The 20,963-nt window shown below is 31.5% G+C and overlaps 1 protein-coding gene across 1 annotated transcript in view; it reads left to right on the plus strand.

The window, feature by feature from the left end:
- The window catches only part of LOC139485909 (adhesion G protein-coupled receptor B3-like), a 62,475-nt gene extending 41,512 nt beyond the window's left edge, over positions 1-20,963 (plus strand). Inside the window, exons 14-29 of the mRNA XM_071270571.1 lie at positions 1,597-1,705; positions 2,530-2,646; positions 3,179-3,251; positions 3,660-3,774; positions 4,389-4,435; positions 4,972-5,095; positions 7,842-7,945; positions 9,058-9,160; positions 10,739-10,889; positions 11,480-11,549; positions 14,356-14,422; positions 14,692-14,777; positions 15,450-15,576; positions 17,583-17,624; positions 19,231-19,314; positions 20,828-20,963. Coding sequence (XP_071126672.1) covers positions 1,597-1,705; positions 2,530-2,646; positions 3,179-3,251; positions 3,660-3,774; positions 4,389-4,435; positions 4,972-5,095; positions 7,842-7,945; positions 9,058-9,160; positions 10,739-10,889; positions 11,480-11,549; positions 14,356-14,422; positions 14,692-14,777; positions 15,450-15,576; positions 17,583-17,624; positions 19,231-19,314; positions 20,828-20,887 — 1,479 coding nt within the window. The 3' untranslated portion in view covers positions 20,888-20,963. The remainder of the gene's footprint in view (positions 1-1,596; positions 1,706-2,529; positions 2,647-3,178; positions 3,252-3,659; positions 3,775-4,388; positions 4,436-4,971; positions 5,096-7,841; positions 7,946-9,057; positions 9,161-10,738; positions 10,890-11,479; positions 11,550-14,355; positions 14,423-14,691; positions 14,778-15,449; positions 15,577-17,582; positions 17,625-19,230; positions 19,315-20,827) is intronic.

Here is a 20,963-nt window from a genome sequence, read left to right on the forward strand (position 1 = left end):
GCTTGAATTTGTATTTCCCAGAAATCGATATTCGCAACCAGAACACTGAAATAATCTTTTTTTTTTGTTATATATGTTAATACTCTATCATGCTGTCAGTTTCTTTTTAAACGTCAAAATGTGAGACAGATTTTCTATGTTGTATAAAATTTAGAATGGAAATATCAAAGAGACAACAACCCGACCATAGGACAGACAACAGCAGAAGGTCACCAACTGGTTTTCAATGCAGCGAGAAATTCCCGGAGGCGTTCTTCAGCTGGCCCCTAAACAAATATATATACTAGTTCAGTGAAACGCCATACTAAACTTCAAATTGTACACAAGAAACTAAAATTTAAATAAATATACAAGACTAACAAAGGCCAGAGGCTCCTGACTTGGGAGAGGCGCAAAAATGCGGCGGGGTTAAACATGTTTATGAAATCTAAACCCTCCCCTTATACCTCTAGCTAATGTAGAAAAGTAAACGCATAACAATACACACATTAAAATTCAGTTCAAGAGAAGTCCGAGTTTGATGTCAGAAGATGTAATCAAAGAAAATAAACAAAATGACAATAATACATAAATAACAACAGACTACTAGCAGTTAACTGACCTGCCAGCTCCATACTACAATTAAGCTGATTGAAAGATTATGTCTTCATCATATAAATATTAGGCACAATCCTTCCCGTTAGGGGTTTATTATAGATAGATAGATCTTTATTCTCATTAACTAAATAACATAGTTATCATACAATCATACCATATATGAGAAGAACATAACCCGAGTCATGCAAACAACGGTTTACCTATACGTGAATCAATATTAAAGCCAAAATATGCAATCTGCAATGACCTGACAACAGTTTTGTAACTACATCCCTGCTTAATAAGTCTATTTAAAGGTTTTGTTAGCATCTGAGATGAATACTGACATTTTTGTGCTTTGTAAAGAATATTTCCATAAAAAAATGGTTGTGAAATATCTGAATGTATAAGAAGTCTGCATGTTGAGCTATATTTACGAATGATGTCCTTATACCATTGTATACCGATGATAAAATTTAGTAAATGTTTTGTTTGTGATAGTTTGTGATATCGAAACCCCTGGTGTAATAATTTTTCAGTTAAACATAAATTTCTCTCGTTTAAATCTGAAACATTGTAACATACACGAGTAAATCGTACAAGTTGAGATATATAAACACCGTAAGATGGTGACTGGTGAATGTCACCATCTAAAAATTGATAATTAACGATAGGAAATGAAAAGATCATCTCTTTTATCATAAATTTTAGTATAAAGCTTTCCGGAAATGATATAGAGTATTTTACATTCTATAACATTGATAAAAAAAGCACATTCTCTCAATATATCTATAGTTTAAGAAATTATAAATACCAGTGGAAAGAGAAGATAACTGGTGTTATACTATTGCACGAGGAGAGGGGCTTTAATGAGGAAGATATAACAGATCTTGTTGAAATTGTTTTTTAAACAAAGGATTTTGTAAATATGTTTTTGTATATGAAAATTGAACATTGGATAGACACAGCAATAACCAGTTGCTACGTTATAATTAAAAACATTACATTATTATCGTTCAGGGAACAAGTGGTGTTTCCGCATTAGTCAAAGCAGTAACGGAGTACACCGGTGCTTTTCATAATGTGTTGGATGGGATATCCTCTATCACTGTTATAAAGGAAAATATTGGTATGATTTTTTAAGCTTGATTTAAATGTTAACGTTACCATCTTTCCTTTTAATAATGTATTTTGTGTATGCACTTCATATTAAGGTACACTGTAGGTGAAACAAAAACTAATATCATTTATTCATATATACCCTACACACCGCTCCAATTGAATTATTTGAAGGCACTAACACATGTAAAGGGCCACTACATGTTTTATGTGTTTGCAGAAAGCCAGTAGCCTGTGATTCAGGGTTTTGTTCTGTCTCGTTAATCTTAACAGATGGTTATTTTATCGCATAATTTGGTTGGTTGGTTCCCAATATCTAATAACTAATTAACACGTTGTCCTCATGGGGCCCTTTATCTATTTCTGTAACATTGTGTATAATGTTTGAATTTAAAGATTTGCGTATTGTTCTACACGGTCCGCAAACTGTGTCAATACCCACATATCACATGGCTACAGCATGGATCTACAAAAATCAACAAAAACATATCTAAGTAGAAAAACCGTGAGGACTGCTCAATAGTAGAACGGAAACTCACTCTGGCCAATTGGAGCAGTTGAACATTTGCATCTATTAAAAAAATGCAGTCTGCGAGCATGATATAACGTACGCGGAGAGATTGTATTAGAATAATGTCCAGCGAAATCGAGATTTAAAGAGTAGAACTTATTAATGAAGAATTCACCAGAAGTATTATTAAGTAGATTTTTCTTCCTAGAAAGTAAACTGACGTGACTGTATAAACATTTTGACTTAAATAAAGAAATTACTAATAATTTCTCAACACTGTTTGTACTGAATACCTAATGGTTCGGTTAATTGTTTATTAAAAGTGATAACAGTAGGAAAGAGTAGCTCTCCCGAAATCACTGTTCCTGATCGACAAACAAACGACTCATGGATAACAGATTCAGGAACAGAAATGAAACTAAAACAGAGCATGTGCAGCGGTAAGTAAATATTTGATAGATACTGTACTTATAGTAAAACAGTATCATTAAAGTAAACCGTTTACGAAGTAAAAGGATATCTACATAGCTGTTATCAATTATGTTTGACATGATATTCGCGTTCCTATTCATGAAGTTTTGGGACATAAAACAATGAAGCAAATAAATAAATGTGCTATCGGATATGACTATTAAGTGTATTTAAAGAGAAAAAGCAGATAAAAATTTCCTAACTTGTAGGGTTCATATTTGGGCTATTTAAAGCCTAATATTAAGGCAAGTTTTTTTTGTTTCGTCTTTCAATTGTTTGTTTGCCATGATATTGGTTGGTTTTCCTCGATTTATGCTTTTTGTATCTTCTGCATTTTTCTGTGTTCCTGAAATTTGTTTTAACTTCATTTAATCGGGGTTTTCTTGTGTTAACATCATAAAACTATATTAATAATCAATTTAAAATTATATGACAAAATTTGAACGTAAATTTTAAATATTTCATTGTATTAATAGTTTTGATATTTGATTCTGTTTTTAGATTTGACTGGATATAGTTGCACATTCTTTCGAAATATATCAGGCTTATTTCCGAAATATTTGCTTTTAAATCGGTAAGTAATGTTGAATGTTCATAGATTTGCCGTAACTATATTATTTTTGTTCAATGGATAATATACTTAATCTGGTCCACATGCAAGATCAGATTCTTTTTTTTTATTTAACAAATATGTAAACCATCAAACTAGAACCGTTCACTACATGCTTCTACTTATGCCATACCGTTGAGAAACATACTCATTGTCAAAGATTTCGTAGTATACAACTGTGAGCGACAAATGATGTTTTGAAAGAAATATATCCCATTGTGTAATTGATATTATTAAGCATTATTGTCTGTGAATTCTTCAATTGTATTGATATTTCATAGTCGTATTTCGAAAAAAATCTTGCTCTTTAACAATACAATGCAGTATGCAAACACTGAATACTTATGTTTATCATGTTTATGTTTTCTTCAGGAAAGTGCTGTCGTTTGAGGGAATTTATGACGTTAATTCGATCATAGCTGATGTTTCGATTGAGTCAGGATCGTGTTCGGATTATTCATTAGAATTACGATTTGGTCATTTATTAGTAAGTTGTAAAATCGTATGGATAACAATAAAAGAATTATTTTTTAGTTTTAATTTGTAAGCGTGTATCACATGTCTATACTCATGATACTGTTAAACAAGTATTGGGATTCATAAAACCATTTAAAAGACATTCATATTTTTGGAGTTTTTTTAATTTATAGATTATGACATAATGTTTATATTTTATCTTGTGTTGTTATTTATTTACCTTTTTTGTTGTTGTTGAAAAATTTCTTATCTTTATAAGACCAGCAAGGTGTACTTATTGCAGACGATATAATAATACAAGTTATCACTAACCTTTATGAATATACTCATCATAGATACCAGGATTAAAATTTGATTTTTATGCCAGACGCGCGTTTTGTCCACAAATGTCTCATCAGTGACGCTTGAAAAACAAATGTTTAAAAGGTCAAATAGAGTAAAAAATTGGAGAGCACCGAGCATCAAAAATTCAAAAAAGTCCTTCCAAATATGAAATGAAATGAAAGCTATAATGTGTTGAAACTTTAGATAGATTAACAAATGGCTAACATGAAGAATCATTCGACTAGAACAGTCATCTAATGTTAAGTCTAGGATTATGTTTAGTTTAAATATTTTTTCAAGGGAAACCACTCCAGACCTGTTTGTGGATTTTGGGATTTCAATGCTTCGTAAGTATATTTCAATTCAAACAGCCACAAAATTTACACACAATGCCGCTATATTTCATTACTTTAAAACCCTTACTCTACATTCTCAATGTGCACATATAGTATCAATAAACATATGTGTGAACATATATGTGAAACATTTCACATAGCGATTTAAGTTTTGATGTAAACTATACTTTTATATGTATACTCTTTTAAGCTTATCTACATAGATATTGATTTGTTTTAAATTTGCATTCTTAGATTGTTGTCTCAAACATCTGTATGCTTATACTCGTCGTTTTAAAAGCTTTGTATAAAACACATTGTGGAACTCTTATCTCAATAAAATATAAATCATAGCCGCTTTAAAATCAAATATCCCTCAGAATTTCTAATCCAAATAGTTTACACAACACATAATAAACATTCACATTTTTGTAATGTTTTGAAATACAATTTATATATAAAGAAATCTATTTTAATGAATTTTGTAACAATTATATAGTTTGCATTACAAAAATACTACTTTTCCGATAAAAGCAATTGTATTAAAGGAATACCGTAAATGGAGCGTGGTCATCTTTTGGATCACTAGTAGCTGAGTCCGGAGATTCTTACACATTATGTAAATATAATCACACCACGAATTTTGCCATACTGATGAGCCCAGGAAGAACAGTATGTTAATTTATTTATGCTATATATATCACATCTAAGTATTACTTTGAAGGGGCACTAGCTGTCAAATTCATGTTCACCGATTTTAATCAAATTCTAATGTTTGATTTATAACGTTTATTCAAACTATTAAAGTCTAAAATAAACGATTAACATGGCACGGGTATGAAAATATATAGCTTCGTTTCGTGTGTTTTTATTCTAGACCGCTATCTAATTAATTATCGAGTTGACCTCTAAAGTCAACCGATGACCATATAAGCGATGTTAACATAACTATATATATAAATAGATTAAGCAATTTTGTGCTCTTTGATTATTCTAGGTCTATTTAATTTCATATTGTAGAATTAAATAAATAAATGTTTATCATCGTTTTTACTTTTATAAGAATGATTTTCTGTGGATCGAATTAGTCAATCAAATGATGTACCTTTGTTTCACTTTCAGTGTTGACATTCTTTTTTTTCTAAATAACCATACACATACCATCCATGTGTTATCCATCTCAAATTTAGGGGTTAAATTAAAGTTCACATAAATATAGATTCAATGAGATCGAATTATCCACTTGTGAATAATACAAAATCAATGCTTTTTTTAAATAGCTTATTTTGTCAAAATGGAACCATACTGGATGCTAAAAGCGAATTATTATTTCGAAATTTTCATTTCATTAATGATTGAACAAAAACAATTAATATTATATTTTCTATATATCTCGTAGCTAGTGCCCCTTTAACGTTAACATGTTAAATGTAAACCGTATTTATTTGCACATCTTTAATTGTCAATGAAAACATAAACGATATAATAATGTAGTTGGGAAGCATAAGTTTTTATTTCACTTGATCAACCGAACATTACATATGTATTCGTAAAAGAGGGACGAAAGATACCAAAGGGACAGTCAAACTCATAAATCTAAAACAAACTGACAACGCCATGGCTAAAAATGAAAAAGACAAACAAACAACAGCACACACGACACAACATAGAAAACTAAAGAATATACAACACGAACCCAACCAAAAAACTAGGGGTGATCTCAGGTGCTCCGGAAGGGTTAACAGATTCTGCTCCACATGCGGCGCCCGTCGTGTTGCTTATGTGATAACAAATCCGGTAAATAGTCTAATTCGGTAGGTCACATTCAGGAAAGGGAAGGGGATTGTAGTTACGACGTAAGGAACATATCCGATATCCTTTGTGATACGGTTATTCCATAACGGTCAACCAACTCGTGATGGCGTCCGTAAAATTTACGAAGGGATGATTTCAACTTCACCATTTGGAACTCTTGGTTTAATAGCTTCCTTGTGAGCAGCAACCCTCTATCAAGAAAATCATGATAGGAAATGCAAGCACGGGAATATCGTATCAATTGGGAGATATATACCCCGTATGCAGGTGCTGCTGGAATGTTGCTACTTAGAAATGGAAAGTTCACAATTGGAAAGCTGAAATCATCTCTGTTGTCGTAAAGTTTTGTTTTCAACCGACCCTAATTGTCAATTTCTAGATGTAAGTCAAGATATGAGGCCGACTTAACTGTATCTGTAGGATCCTTTATCTCTAGCTCGATTGGATAGATGCGTTCCACATAGTCACCAAATTTTGAATTATTTACTGAAAGAACATCATCTATATAGCGAAAAGTAGAGTTAAAGGATAGTGCTAACTTCTTATCTTTCTTCCTAAGAAGTTCCTGCATGAAGTCAGCCTCATAATAATAAAGAAACAAGTCGGCAAGTAGAGGGGCACATTTTGTTTCCATTGGAATGCCGACAGTCTGTTAAAAAACACGTCCGCCGAACGTAACAAATATGTTGTCAATCAAGAAATCAAGCATCTTGATAATATCAGTTTCAGATAATTTTTTGTTCGAATCAGAGTGATCCTTTACAAAGTAGGATTTATCCCTCCCTAAGACAAGATACTTGTATTTACGTTGGCCATTCTTTTTTTACGAAGCAAAGCAATACCAACTCTTTCAATTTGTCTTTTAGTTTGGAATGTGGAATACTAGTGTACAGAGTAGAAAAGTCAAATGTTTTAATACTGTTACAAGATGAAAGAGAGTTAGATTGTATGTACTCTAAAAGATCTTTTGAATTTTTAAGTATTCACATCTGATTCACGCCCCCTCTAGAATAGGCAGTTTCACAATAACTTTGATTTAAAATGCTTCTAATTTTCTAAAACCTTCTAATCAAACCAAACTATATTCGATATCACTTTCTGTCCAGAAAAAAAGATAACTGCATGCCTGATCTGATTCAGTCTACAAAAAATGGCCAAGAATGAATTAGATTTTATAAAAGTCCAATTAGTATTCACATAATATCCCGAAATTAGATATTACAATCAGTACAGAAAATATGTATCTCGTATTAAAAAATAATTGGTCGATACTGTAAACGTAACTTATATTTTTTGTTGTCGACATCAAACCCCAATAATAAAAAGAAAAATGTGATCCGGATTTATATATACACATGCGAAATTTAAACCGGTCATTACACAATTAAACGAATGTTCATCTTCCAAACCATTACAAGGTCGTTAAATTGTTAAAAAAAAGATAGCAATAAAAACATGACAGTCTGGCATTCCCTATGAAATTCGAAGTACTTTTCGTTGGTTTTTTTTTAAATAGTACAAACATTGACAAACATTTATACATTGTTTTTTATTTAAAATTATACAAAGACTCATATATAATTTGTACTTCCATTTGTTTAAGCCATCGCCTCACAACCTTCCACTGAGCATGATTTCAGCCATAGGATGTGGAGTATCTATTCTGTTTCTAGTCGTGACAATTGTCATTCATACAGTTCTTTGGAGGTAAGCTGTAGAGAACAAATTCACGTTTATTTTATCATTGAGTTACACCAGTTAGATCTATGAAATATTCAGAGTGAAAAAGAGAGGCGAATTATACCAGAGGGACATTCAAACGCATTTATAAAAAATAAATAGAAAACACCATGGATACAAAAAAAGAGAGAAACCAACAATAGTACATAAAAACAAGCACAAAAAAATCTGAGCAACACGAACCCTACCAAAAATAGGAATTATCTCATATGCTCCGGAAGGGTAAGCAAATCCTGCTCCACATGTGACACCCGTCGTGTTACTCGTGGTAATACACACTCCATAATCACTATAATTCGGTAGGTCACATTCACAAAATAAAGGGATACGAGGAACATATCCGTTATCAATTTTGAATCGAAATATAACGGTTAACCAATTCGTGATGGAGTCCGTAAAACGTCCGAAGGGATGATTTCAAAAAATCAGTACTTGAAACCCGTGTTTCAAAAGCTTCTTTATGAGCAGCATCACTCTTTCAAGAAATTCATGATAAGAAATAAAAGCCCTGGAATATCATATCAACCACGTCAACCAGGAGATATATGCTCCGTATTTAGGCATTGCAAGAATGCTTGCTACATATGCATAGAAATAAAAGGTTTACGATCATCCCTTTTATTGTTTTCAACCGCGAATGACGTCTTGTGCCATCGGCATTTACTGTGACGAAATAACATAGGGATGTTAAATTTTAATTGAACGACAAATTTCACGCATAAAGATATTATGTGTCATCCATATTATCTGTGTCTTTTCTACTAGAGTTACAAAGTTTACTGTAAATTTCAGCCGTATATGAGTATCTGTTACGGCTCTATTCTGGACTAAAAACATGAAAATAATTGGTTTGCAGTTTTTTTTCTTAACAAAAACTCAATGTCAATCAAAGTCATTTGTTTTTTTTAATCGGTGACCTAGTAAGGGTATATTACGTTGGGTATGTCTTGTGACGCACTTAATATTACAGAAAAAATTGACGTCTGCTTAGCCTCTGTAACAAATGATGCTTCCTGTAATTCAATGCTGGATCGAATATTATGAATAAATTTTCTTTTGTTTCTTAATTATTTTTGAAGGTATGTCAGAAATGATAGAACAAAAGCACTGATGAACTTATGTGTAGCTTTAGTTCTGTCTTATATCATATTCCTAGCTGGTATTACACGTACAGAGAATAAGGTAAGAATAAAAACAGTTTACGATGTCCATATAATATATAACTAGGCGTTCCAATTGTAATTTTTGTTCTAGGTAGCATCAATCCAACAGGTCATAAATATGAAGTGCAACTGATCATATTTGCATTAAAAGTGTTTTTTTAAATGAGAATGGTACTTACTAGTAAAGTTGGCTAATATCCTGTAGAAAGTTATGTGGAGGTTGAAGCGATTTAATACCTTTTCTGAAATATATGTGTTATAAATCACAATGGATATGCTACCATTGCCGTGTAAACAATATCGTCCTATTTTTTTCTTGATTTTTGACCTAAGATAATCGAAAACGACATCTCAACGAGTTTTGTTTGTTGTACACATCTCGATGGTGTGGATTATAAATTAGGCTCAGCTCATACCTCATAATCAAGTGCACTTAATTTAGCTCCTGTTTTTGTTTGGGCTCATGTTGATCAGTAGTATGTCGTCTTTGTTGTTATTTTGTATAGTTTTACTTCAATGTATTTTTATCTTTTATCTTTTAGGTATGGTTCTTTCTAGATCTGCATTTACATTACTTTTAATTGTTTTTGTACTTTGTAATCTTTAAAAAAAAGGCGAAAGATACATACAAAACTAAAGACTGAGCAACTTGAACCTTGCTGATTACCTTGGCCTAAATTCAAGAAATTTTACTTCATACTCGGAAAACGAAATTCGTGCCCGAAACACAAAATCAATCATTTTGATTGGTTACATTCTGAGTCTGATTACAATTATCGTACAATAAATTCAAGACCATCAGTCCAGATGTGAATCAGGTGCTCTGGAAGTATCAGCAAATCCTACTCCGTATGTGGCATCCGTCCTGTTTTGCTGTCTCTTTTTTGGCATGTACTATTTTAAACCAATAGTTAATCAATCTTGATTTGAAAATGTAATTTTGCTCTGAGTAATTCTTAAAAGACTGAACAATTAATTATGAAGTCATTTTCAGTCTTTCAGTCAGTTTTCAGATGGTGAACATTCAGTACAGTTCCAATAATAAGCTTACAGTCACTTACATTCAGACTGCAATTGAGTTAACTGTTATGTACCTGTACTCAACAAAATGGTACTGAATTGTACTAAACAGTGCTGAATAAACGCCAAGATAATTGTTTGAACAATACGGTTTTTAATGCTGTGGATGTCTTACTATTGACCGAAAGACTGAACATGATAAAATGAATGATTGGTCAAACTTTTCAGATTATGTTTTCAAAATTACCGTTTGAAATTCAAAATGATTTACTAATGAATAAACAATCAAATAGTTTGTAAATAATGATAATGTAACTTTATGATAAACAATACAAAATAAACATGTTAAAATATCAAAATTCGCTAAAAAACAGTAAGACCCAACTAAACTCAACATTTTATCATGTTTATTGTTTAGTAATCAGCTTTTAGGACATTTAATTGATTCCGCGAAAAGAGGTGACTTTGGAAATGTGACAAACCATTTACATAAAAATACATATTTCAGTTTAAAGCATGCGGCAAAGTCAGATACATTTTGTAGTTTGTAATGGTTTTTTATTTGTTTTATTTAAAGGATGCCTGCACAGCGATTGCAGTTGCTTTACATTATATGTTCTTAACAGACTTTGCTATGATGTTAGCAGAGGGTATACTTATAGTGAGAATGGTTATTATAGTTTTTCCAACAAAATCTATTGTTAATTGGTTGTTGCCTGCATGTTGGGGTGAGTATACATTATTATATGTGCACTTATTTCATTTCAATGACGCTGCCAACACTTCAGAAATAGTAGAAATGTATTACCATCTCCAATTTGGGTGATTTTATGTCATCTATGTTGTAAAACAAAGTATAATGATATTTCAAATGGTATTCAATGACAGACAGTAGTTTCAAGATTTTACAAAAAGCGGTATTTAACAAACGATTATACAAAATAAAAAGATCGGAATGACACAATATCTTGTCTAGTGCTTCTTGTATGTCTATGTTCAGCTTGCACACACTTACATATATTACTAAGATGTGGATATCGTTTATATACGTCTGGCGTATTAAATTATAATCCTGGTATCTTTGATAACTATATACTTATAATTGCAACTGAACTTTAAGTACGACATCTAAGGGTCGATAGTTTCTCAAAAGTTATAAAGAATATTTACAGTGTAGCTTTACAATTAATCAAAGATTTGATGAACTTATTTCTTGATACGTTTATCATTGAGAATGGTGGTGGATGCTCAACAAATGCAATTGAAAATGATGACCATAATTATGTCCAGTTGCTCATCTGTTAATCATTATTTTCAGCTGTTCCGGGTATCATTGTCGGAATTTCTGCCGGTTTAACTAAACTCTCAGGTTATGGCAACAGGAATTTGTATGTACTAAATGTTACTCAATGCTCTTCAACTTCGTACTTTATTTATTTTTTTTTTATTCGAGCGTCACTGATGAGTCTTTTGTAGACGAAACGCACGTCTGACGTATATACAAAATTTAGTCCTGGTATCTATGATGAGTTTATTTAATATAACAGATCTAGTAAAATATCAATCATACAGATCTAGAACTTCTAAACAAAATTCAAAACGAGAAGTCCCTTATCTAAATAATAATGGCAAAAGATCTAAAGTTCAAACACATAAAAAGGATGGAAAACAATTGCCATATTCCTGACTACGTAAAGCCATTTCCGTAATCAGAAAATCGTGAATTTAACCTGATTTTAAAAGTAGCTTAACCTTTGACCTAAAAACAACCATAGTACAGTCCTATACTTGTGTCTTTTAGACATTTGCGGAAACTGTCATACACCTACGATTAGGATTACAATTACACTTACAGGTACCATTTAAATATTGGGCTTTCTCAAAGAGTGAAAATAAACCGTCGATCCAGAACAATGTAACGATAGTGATGTTTTTCTGTAGTTGAACAACGATTTTTTTCTAATATATTTGCAGCAATGTGTTAACATTAATTAATGTATACGGTGTTATTCAGGTTGAACATGTTGTAATTGTACGAAGTATGATATAATAAACTAACATAATTTTAAAAATAATTTTAACATGAGACACACAACATATCGCAATTGTCGTCCCAGTACTAGATTGGAACAATTGCTGAAAAAAAAAGTCAGCAATACTTTGTGTAAGGAAAGGTGCAATCAACCATGGAGCTTGTTAACATTTTTATGGTAAGACATACATAAAGAGAATAAAAAAAAATACAGCAGACGGGTGTTTTTGCGCTTTTGTTTCTTCATGAAATTTCACTTGCCGTTCGGTATCGTTTTGAAATCTTTTATTATTCTATTCCTAAATAGGACAAACGCTTTTGTCTAAGTTTTTGGTTTCAACAGAAAAAAATCACAACTATTCCAGAAAAAAACCTTAAAAAAACTCCAGTAATCAACGAACTTCTCTCTTCAAAAGAAAAAAATCTATTCGAAAAAAGAACCCAAAAAAAGCCCAGTAATCAACATACTCTATGTCGGAAATATATTTTAGACTGTTCACCAGACTCAGTTGAAATGTAAGGAAAGGTGTACTCAAATAGTTTAAACTTTGCTATCTATATGTTTTCAACAGCAAAAAAATAAATTACAATCGAGTTTCAGGTTGTTTTTCTTCATGTTATGCAATTATTATAATAGAGGTATTGGGAATCATTAAGTAAAGACTTTTTTCGCGGTATCGATAGTTATCACCAATGATCATGGGTTGTACTGGTATGCTCTAAACATGAGCTTTAACCCCTGTTCATAACTGGTATCATTTTCATGGAATGGTAATATTGAGTGCAATGACGTTGCAGGGGTCGATCCAGCCATTTTCAAAAGGGGATTCCAATCCACAATAAAAGGAGTCCGACCATGTGTCACTTTTCAAAAGCATTGATCGGCAAGAAAGAGGGTGTTCCAACCCCCGGAATAGCCGGTGATCTCTCACTGCGACGTTGTTCATTTCAACACAAAGTTGATACGCAGGTCTATTCAATTGATTGTTAGGGATAAAAAATGCAAAAGTGAAGCAGGCAAGAAGAAATTGTTAAAAAAATCGCAATCTATTTAAGTCGGCAAGACAACAATTGCGGATACACAGTTGTAATCGTGCATAACAAAAACGACACCAACATTACTATTTCAAATAAAACAGTTTGATAAGTATCCTCTGAACAATAATTTAGCGGGTTTATCGTATATAAATCCTTGCATTAAAAGTATCTTGTTTCGCGGGGAAAGTTTATTGCTCCTGCTGATATTATATATCATACATATATCGACAACTTCGGTCCTGATAATCCTTGTCTTCAAATATTCGGTTTCGCTTCGGACACATGACATTTTAACGTGTTGCTAACAATCTTTTTTAAAGAAGGTACCATTTGCTATTTTGTATCTGTATTGTTGTTTGTTTTTGTGTTTTGAGATGATCCCTTGTTTTTGTCACCTGTAATCGTTAGTCTAAAGTGTAATCCTAGTATAGAACTAGTTTCCGCAAATGTCTTTTAAGAACTCATGTTCATGGTTACAAATGTAAAGCTTCTAGTAGTGTGCATTCTTGAATACACTGTTTTCTTTTTACATCGAGTAACCGTTTTTAGAATATTTTCCGAATAATAGCATTCCACATACATGATATAATTAAAGAAGCAAACGTTTCTTATGAGTTAATTATTTGAATTTCATATGCTTTTGTATGTTTCCATGATTAAAAAATTTACAGAAAAATGTAATTCTGGTTCATTATACACGGTGGTAGATTTTTAAAATAGTTTGGCCTATGGCATAAGTACAGAGACATCAATTGTGTATATCCAAATTCGGTACTGTAACTGTAAAATGGGTACGGTTGTTGTTATTCATGCATTAATAACTTAAGGTGGTACCTAACACTTTAACTAAAATTAATTTGGCTCTTTTAATTTTCTTAAAATTTTGACAAAGTATTTACTTTGACCCTTTGACAAAAATATAAAAATTTCAAAAATTTCAACCAACCTTTTTGTCAGAAAAATTACACTGGTTATATATCAGTTTGACAAACACTTATTTTGATCATTGAAAAGCTTAATATTCCCTTAACAACACAATTTCATTAAAACATTCTGCTGATTTTACAGAGTTATCTCCCTGTAGTGTTAGGTACCACCTTAAGAATATGATTTTATCATTTTAGTTGTTGGTTGACTTTAGAGTCAAACCTCATATGGGCGTTTATCGGACCAGCATTAATTGTAATTTTGGTACGTATTGGTTTTATACAAAGGGAAATGTCGTAATGAGTTTATACGGTCTTTGTCAAATATCTATTATCATGGTAGATGTTTGTTGAATTCAAAACTTTAGCCGACATTTAACTGAATATTATGTGTTTAACATACACTGTACGTGTGATGTTGACCATTCCATTATACTTAAGAATAAGCAACACGCCAAAGAGAACTACTAAACAAGCAAATAGTTCCAAGGGCTCTATAGAATATTATAATTAATTTTTTATTGTTTATTTCAGATCAATTTTGTCATCATTATCATAACAGTATATAAAATGATGACAACTAAAGGGTTAGCTAAGAAAACATTAGAGGAGAAATCCAGGTAATATTTTATTTGTTTTCCGTTTTAAAGCTCTATATAGATATCGGAAGATGCTGTTTGAGTGCCAATGAGACAACTTTCCATCCAAATAACAATTAAAAAAGGGAAACCATTATAGGTCAATGTACGGCCTTCAACACGAAGCCTTGGCTCACACCGAACAACAAGCAATAGAGGGCCCCAAACTTACTAGTGTAAAACCATCCAAACGGGAAAACCAACGGTCTAGTATCGCTATATTCACATTTAAAATCATGAAGTTATTCATGTTGCTAGATCATTATAAAATGGTGTTTTATATACAGATATATATCTTGTTAAACTCATGATAGCATCTTTTATTGACTAGATTTGCCGGATATAACATGTATTCAAATAACTAAAAGCCATGGAACAGAACACGATCAATTTGCATGAGATTCTCTATAAGATTTTCAGAATTTTTGATACACAGTTTTGCGCATTCCTCATAAAATCATCTAATTAAGAAATAGTTGTAATGCTATGAGGAAGTATACAGTAACTTGCATTCAAAGCCAAGAGAAATTAGTAAAACAGATTATACAATGAAATGCTACTTTTTAATCCTTTTTTATCAACATATCTTGTTAGTTTGTATCAACAACTTCCTTTTTAACCATATTTAGATTTTTTAAATTTGTATCAATATAGGATTGGTTTAAAAAGTATCTGTGTCATTTTACCGTTATTTGGAGTAACATGGGTACTTGGTGCATTTTCTGTAAACGAGGATTTGGTGATGTTTCAATACCTATTTGCAATCTTTAACTCTTTACAGGTATTTTTGTTTTCAAATAATGATAGAAATTACTATATATATATAATAAAAGCAATGATATACTGTAGGATTCTAAAGTGCGAACTTCAAGGTACTCTAAAGTGCGATGGTCACGCTAAAGTTCGATGGTCTACGCTAAAGTACAATGGTGTCTCACGCTAAAGTGCGATGGTTGTTTGTTCGCTAAAGTACGATGGTGATTTACGCTTACGTACCATGTTGTATTACGCTTAAGTGCGATGAACCAACAAAGTTTAAAAACAAACCACGTTATTTCTACTAAAAAGTTAAGTTAAGTGTAATAAAATCTATATTTCCTGTAAATGATTTTTAACAATTCGGACGTAAAAAATATTTGGATAATTAGTGTAGCTTGCCGTTCACACAGTCTATAACTAATGTGAACGCCTCTCCTTCCAGCTTTCATTGCAAATTACAAATACAAACAAAATCGATCATTGTCGGCATACGTAAAATTTACTTGTCTCCGAGCTTTCTCCATTTTGGTATCGAGTACAAATACTTGTTATAGTAGGCCTTACTTGTTATATTTCCTCCATGTACAAATAAAGGTTCAGGTGACAATTTAAAATTTACCCATGAAAACATGAACCTTTATTTTACCGCCGTTACATTTCAATAAAATTGACAATATTTTAATGTGAACCGCAAAGTAAGCTGCAACATTTATAATGATTCATATGTATCCGTTCGCTTCATACAGAAGCAGAATACATACATATTTTGTATCTATAGTAAAATAGTCGACTGTAGGGCTCAAGTACTTTTTCCAGGACCCAAAAAGAAACATAATTGCTTCAGAAGACAAAGTCCGATTTGGTTTAAAATAATTAAGTCATAAATATTTGATTTACAAGATGATCAAATATTCTTAGAATTTATCTAACAGCATGCAGATTTTTGGTTTGTAAACGTCATAATCCAACTGCGTTTCTTACGTGTATACTTTCTCGGACCATTGAACTTAAGCGTATGGAGGCATCGCAGTTTAACGGAGACCATCGCACTTTAGCGTGACCGTCATACTGTAGCGTCCCCATCGCACTTTAGAGTTCTACATATATAAAAAAAAAATACAAAACGTAAAAAAAAACTCATTTAGGATAAATTATACCAAACTTTTAACTTTTTCAAAGAATTCAATTGAAGCCTCAAAAGAATCAACATCCAAAGAGATCCAATACTTAAAAGTCGTAGAAAAACCGACATAGCCTATGATCAATCGGGAGAAAAAAAACCTACTAAACCAAATCAGTTTACAAGAAATTAGTTGGAAGACTACATGTAAAGATAACGCACCACACACATTTAATCCATAGGGATATCTAAATAGTGTAGGAAATCATCGCGATCCTGCATCACACGTGAAACAATACATTCTACACATCATCGTTTTATGTATTGTTAAACGTAGTTAAAAACACAAATTATGATAGAACACAAAGATAGATAAGTGTTAATATGTTTTAGTACCTCGCTGTTGATGTTAAATATCCATACCATTTGTCTTTTGATTTTCTGTAATAGATTTGTTCTATTTACGTATAAAAAGCAAATGTTTGTTAACAAAAATGTTATGTTCTGGATAGCTTTGAAAACATGGTGAAGTTAACAGGGACACTTCAATTCAGATACACGTCATATAAGTTAGCTTATAGGGGTACAAGCATATCTTGTAATATACATGATAAGGTAAACAAACAGATTTTTTATAACTTTTAAAACTAAGCAGTAAAAAAAAGCATTTTATTAATTTAAAAAATTCAAATACTCGCTTCATTTAAATTCATAAAATTTTACATTACTGCATTTTTTAAGGAATGAACTGAAATAGCATTGATTAATGCATCTACAATAAGATATAAGTATCAGTTATTACAATGCGAGTTCTTATTAATACGACCATTCACTCGCATTATCCCCATCTATAAAACCCCTCAATATTTTTTAATCATCATAATATTTGTATTATTATTTTCCAACAGGGTCTTTTTATTTGTTTATTCCACTGTTTTCTTAACAAACAGGTAAGTTTAACATGTTTTACTTGAAGGCAGTGTGAACTTAATCATAAAAGTGAACTTTGAATATTATAAAATTTAGTATGGTAAAGTTTGATTATCACAATATATAACAAACAAGATTTGGTAGGATTGCCAATGAAACAATTCTCCACCAGAGACTAAATTACGTAACCGCTATACCCTAGAGATCACTGTTCAGCCTGTAACATTAAAACCCCATGTCGGATATAAAGCTATTAAAACGGTACCACCATGACAAATGTTTAAAGAATTCAAACGAGAAAATAAACGGATAGGTACAAAACAATAAAACGATAAACAAATCTGATATACAGCAACAAACGACAGTCTCTAAATTACAGGCGACTCACTTCGCGGAGGTAAAAAGATGTGGCGTGGATGAGCATGTAAGCGTGTGTCTTACCCTTGCCAAACTTGATACAGAAGCTTAAGAGCACAACATAAAGAGACGACATTTAAAAACAAGTTAAAAAGGACTTACCCTATAAGATCTATAAAAATCACAAAACAATAAATAAAAACACAAAAATACACGAAATAAATATCATAGTGTTCGCAATGTATGAAAGCTAGCATCGGCTCTAAACAAGTAATAAAAAGATCATGAGTATTAATTTGTCAAATTCATCTTCTAAATGTAGTTTGGTTTAACACACTATTTGCTTTAACACAGTATCAACAGTCAGAATGTGTTTTGTGCAATGTGAGAATATAGCTTTCGGCAGGTGCTACGACTGCAAATGTTCACATATTTACAACTACAATATCTAGTTAGGATTTTATTCATAGAAACCTAAATAAAAATTTAAACCGAAAAAGGCAATATTCAAAGAGGAAATAACAGTGTGAAATTAAAAACCTTTTACAATAAGTTCATCTTAAACCAGGAAGCTGGATTTGTTGTAATTAAATCAAAGACGTTTGGACAGTGTTAGATAGTTGTCTGATAGGCAACTATAACACATCGTTTTAATTTGTTCATAAGACAGCATCAGTTCAATTTTTTAATTTTTTTCTTCAAAATTTTGAACATTATAGCATTTTTCTTTTGCATATCCATTTAAACATATGTGGTTTCATTGTATCTTTACATTTGAATATACAATATTAATCGCCTATTCAAATATACTTCTATAAACTAGATATGTATGCCAGGACCGTGAAAGAAACTATTTTTTCACTTGGATACTTTATTATATATACTTAGTTCAAGTTAAAAACAATCTATAATTTAATTTGATACTATTTGTCGGAAGAGCAATAGTTAAGGAACAAAATAATCTTAAAATATTAAAAAAAGTTATGTTAGAACTCCTTTACGATATATTTTTTTTAAATGTCGTTTCAAAGCTGAATCGCACCTACCATTTGATATGGTATCAGATGTGTCACAAATCGAAGGAAATCAATCAATAATCTGCTTTATACATGACCCTTTATGAACGATGAACAAAAATGAGTGTTGTACCTTGTATCGTAAGAAAACACCAATGAGTTCAAATATATGACATAAATCTAAATACCTTACTTAAGTATATCCATATATATATAGACCTTAAAGTAAATAATTGTGCCTATCTATTCTTAGATCAGGCAGGGTTATAATCATTATCAAAGACGCAGAAAATCCAATCGATCAAACAGTATGATGTCTACCGATACTTCTAATTATGTAAGTATTGTCTATACAGATATCAAGATAACAAGAATACCATAGTTCAGTTATATTGAAAACAATTTATGGTCAAGAAACAGCAAATGGGCTATGTTTCAAATTTTGCTTCATTTTGCATACAATTTGGCTCGTTGAACTGCAACTGAAAACCCCATTTTGTAAGAATTCAATCAGTAATATGTCAAAAGACAAATGAGATAAATGCATTATTTTTCGATTTTCAGTTAGTTAAAGTTCATCCATCCAGAGTTGTATTGAAAATTTTGACATTATGATGCAATTGAAAATGCTAACAACATGAACTAACCCTTACAGATTGACTTAAAGCACTTCAATAAAAAATAATTAAACAACCCTATTAACCGATGTCTTAAATGAATGTTGTTATAATATATTGAACAATTTATAAACTGCAAACACAACGATAGTTTTCTGATTATTATATTTACCTGCTTTCCTTGTCATTTACAACAACGTTAAATTGGTGAATTTTAAACAAGAAATAAATCTTTGCATAAGAGTTCAATTAGAATACTAAATGATGAAAAATACACTGAGCCATATGTAATGAAACAGGCAAAATATGTTTGCGAACGTTGTTATTTGTGCTGCTGGTATCGTTTCGCATAGAAGAGACTGTAAAACACACACTTCAGTATCTTGGTATACTTAATTAAGCATTTCTTTATGAGTATATGTGTATGTTAGTGTCAGACAGTTATATGTAAAAGTACGTCTGAGCCAGTGACAACTCTACAACAGATTTATCCATCGGATCACCAGCAGTGATACATGGCTGTGTACATTAAGTATATACAACTCGTCTAAACATCAACGCAACAATGTTAGATCTGTACATTTGCTTTCGCAGTTATATATATATATGTGATTTGGCTTCATAAACGACAAGTATTAGTTAAAGTAGCTTTTCGCAACGCTATATGTTGAGTTTTTTTAGAGAGAAATACTCATATCGCATTCTATGTTTGCAATGTTATTCAAACAAAAGATGGCGAAAAATACCAGAGGAATAGTCAAACTCATAACTCGAAAATAAACTGACAACGCCATGACTAAAAATGAAAAAAAAAACCTAATAGACAAAACATATTATACAAGAAAACTAAAGAATAAGCAATAAGCAACACGATCCTCACCAAAATCTGCAGGTGATCTCAGGTACTCCGGAAAGTGTATGCAGATCCTGCACCACATGTTTCTAGAAATTGAACATATGATTCTTTCACTATATTTTGAAATACTGCATGTACAATGGAGTTTTGTATACATGTTTGTAAGGTTACTGAAAACAATATGTTCACCAGTAACAACATGAACAAGTTTGATGACAATAGTGGTATTGTCTAAAATAATTTTACCATCCAAACATTGATAATGATTAAAAAAACAATGGATAGTGTTTCATGTGTTTGTTTCAATATTTTATATGTTGGGTGTAACACTTACAGTTCAATGGCAACATCATTCAACGGGTGTCCTTTTGTTTTAGGATACTCATAAAAGGCAACAGCGGAACAGCAACATTATCTCTGCACAAAGGAAAGATTAGAAGAACAAAAAAACGTACAGAAGTATATCTCAAAACTAATGTGTCTCAGTGCATTAAAATAATTTTATATACCAAA

The sequence above is a fragment of the Mytilus edulis genome, chromosome 8 (genome assembly GCF_963676685.1).
Source record: "Mytilus edulis chromosome 8, xbMytEdul2.2, whole genome shotgun sequence".
Classification (NCBI taxonomy): Eukaryota; Metazoa; Mollusca; class Bivalvia; order Mytilida; family Mytilidae; genus Mytilus; species Mytilus edulis.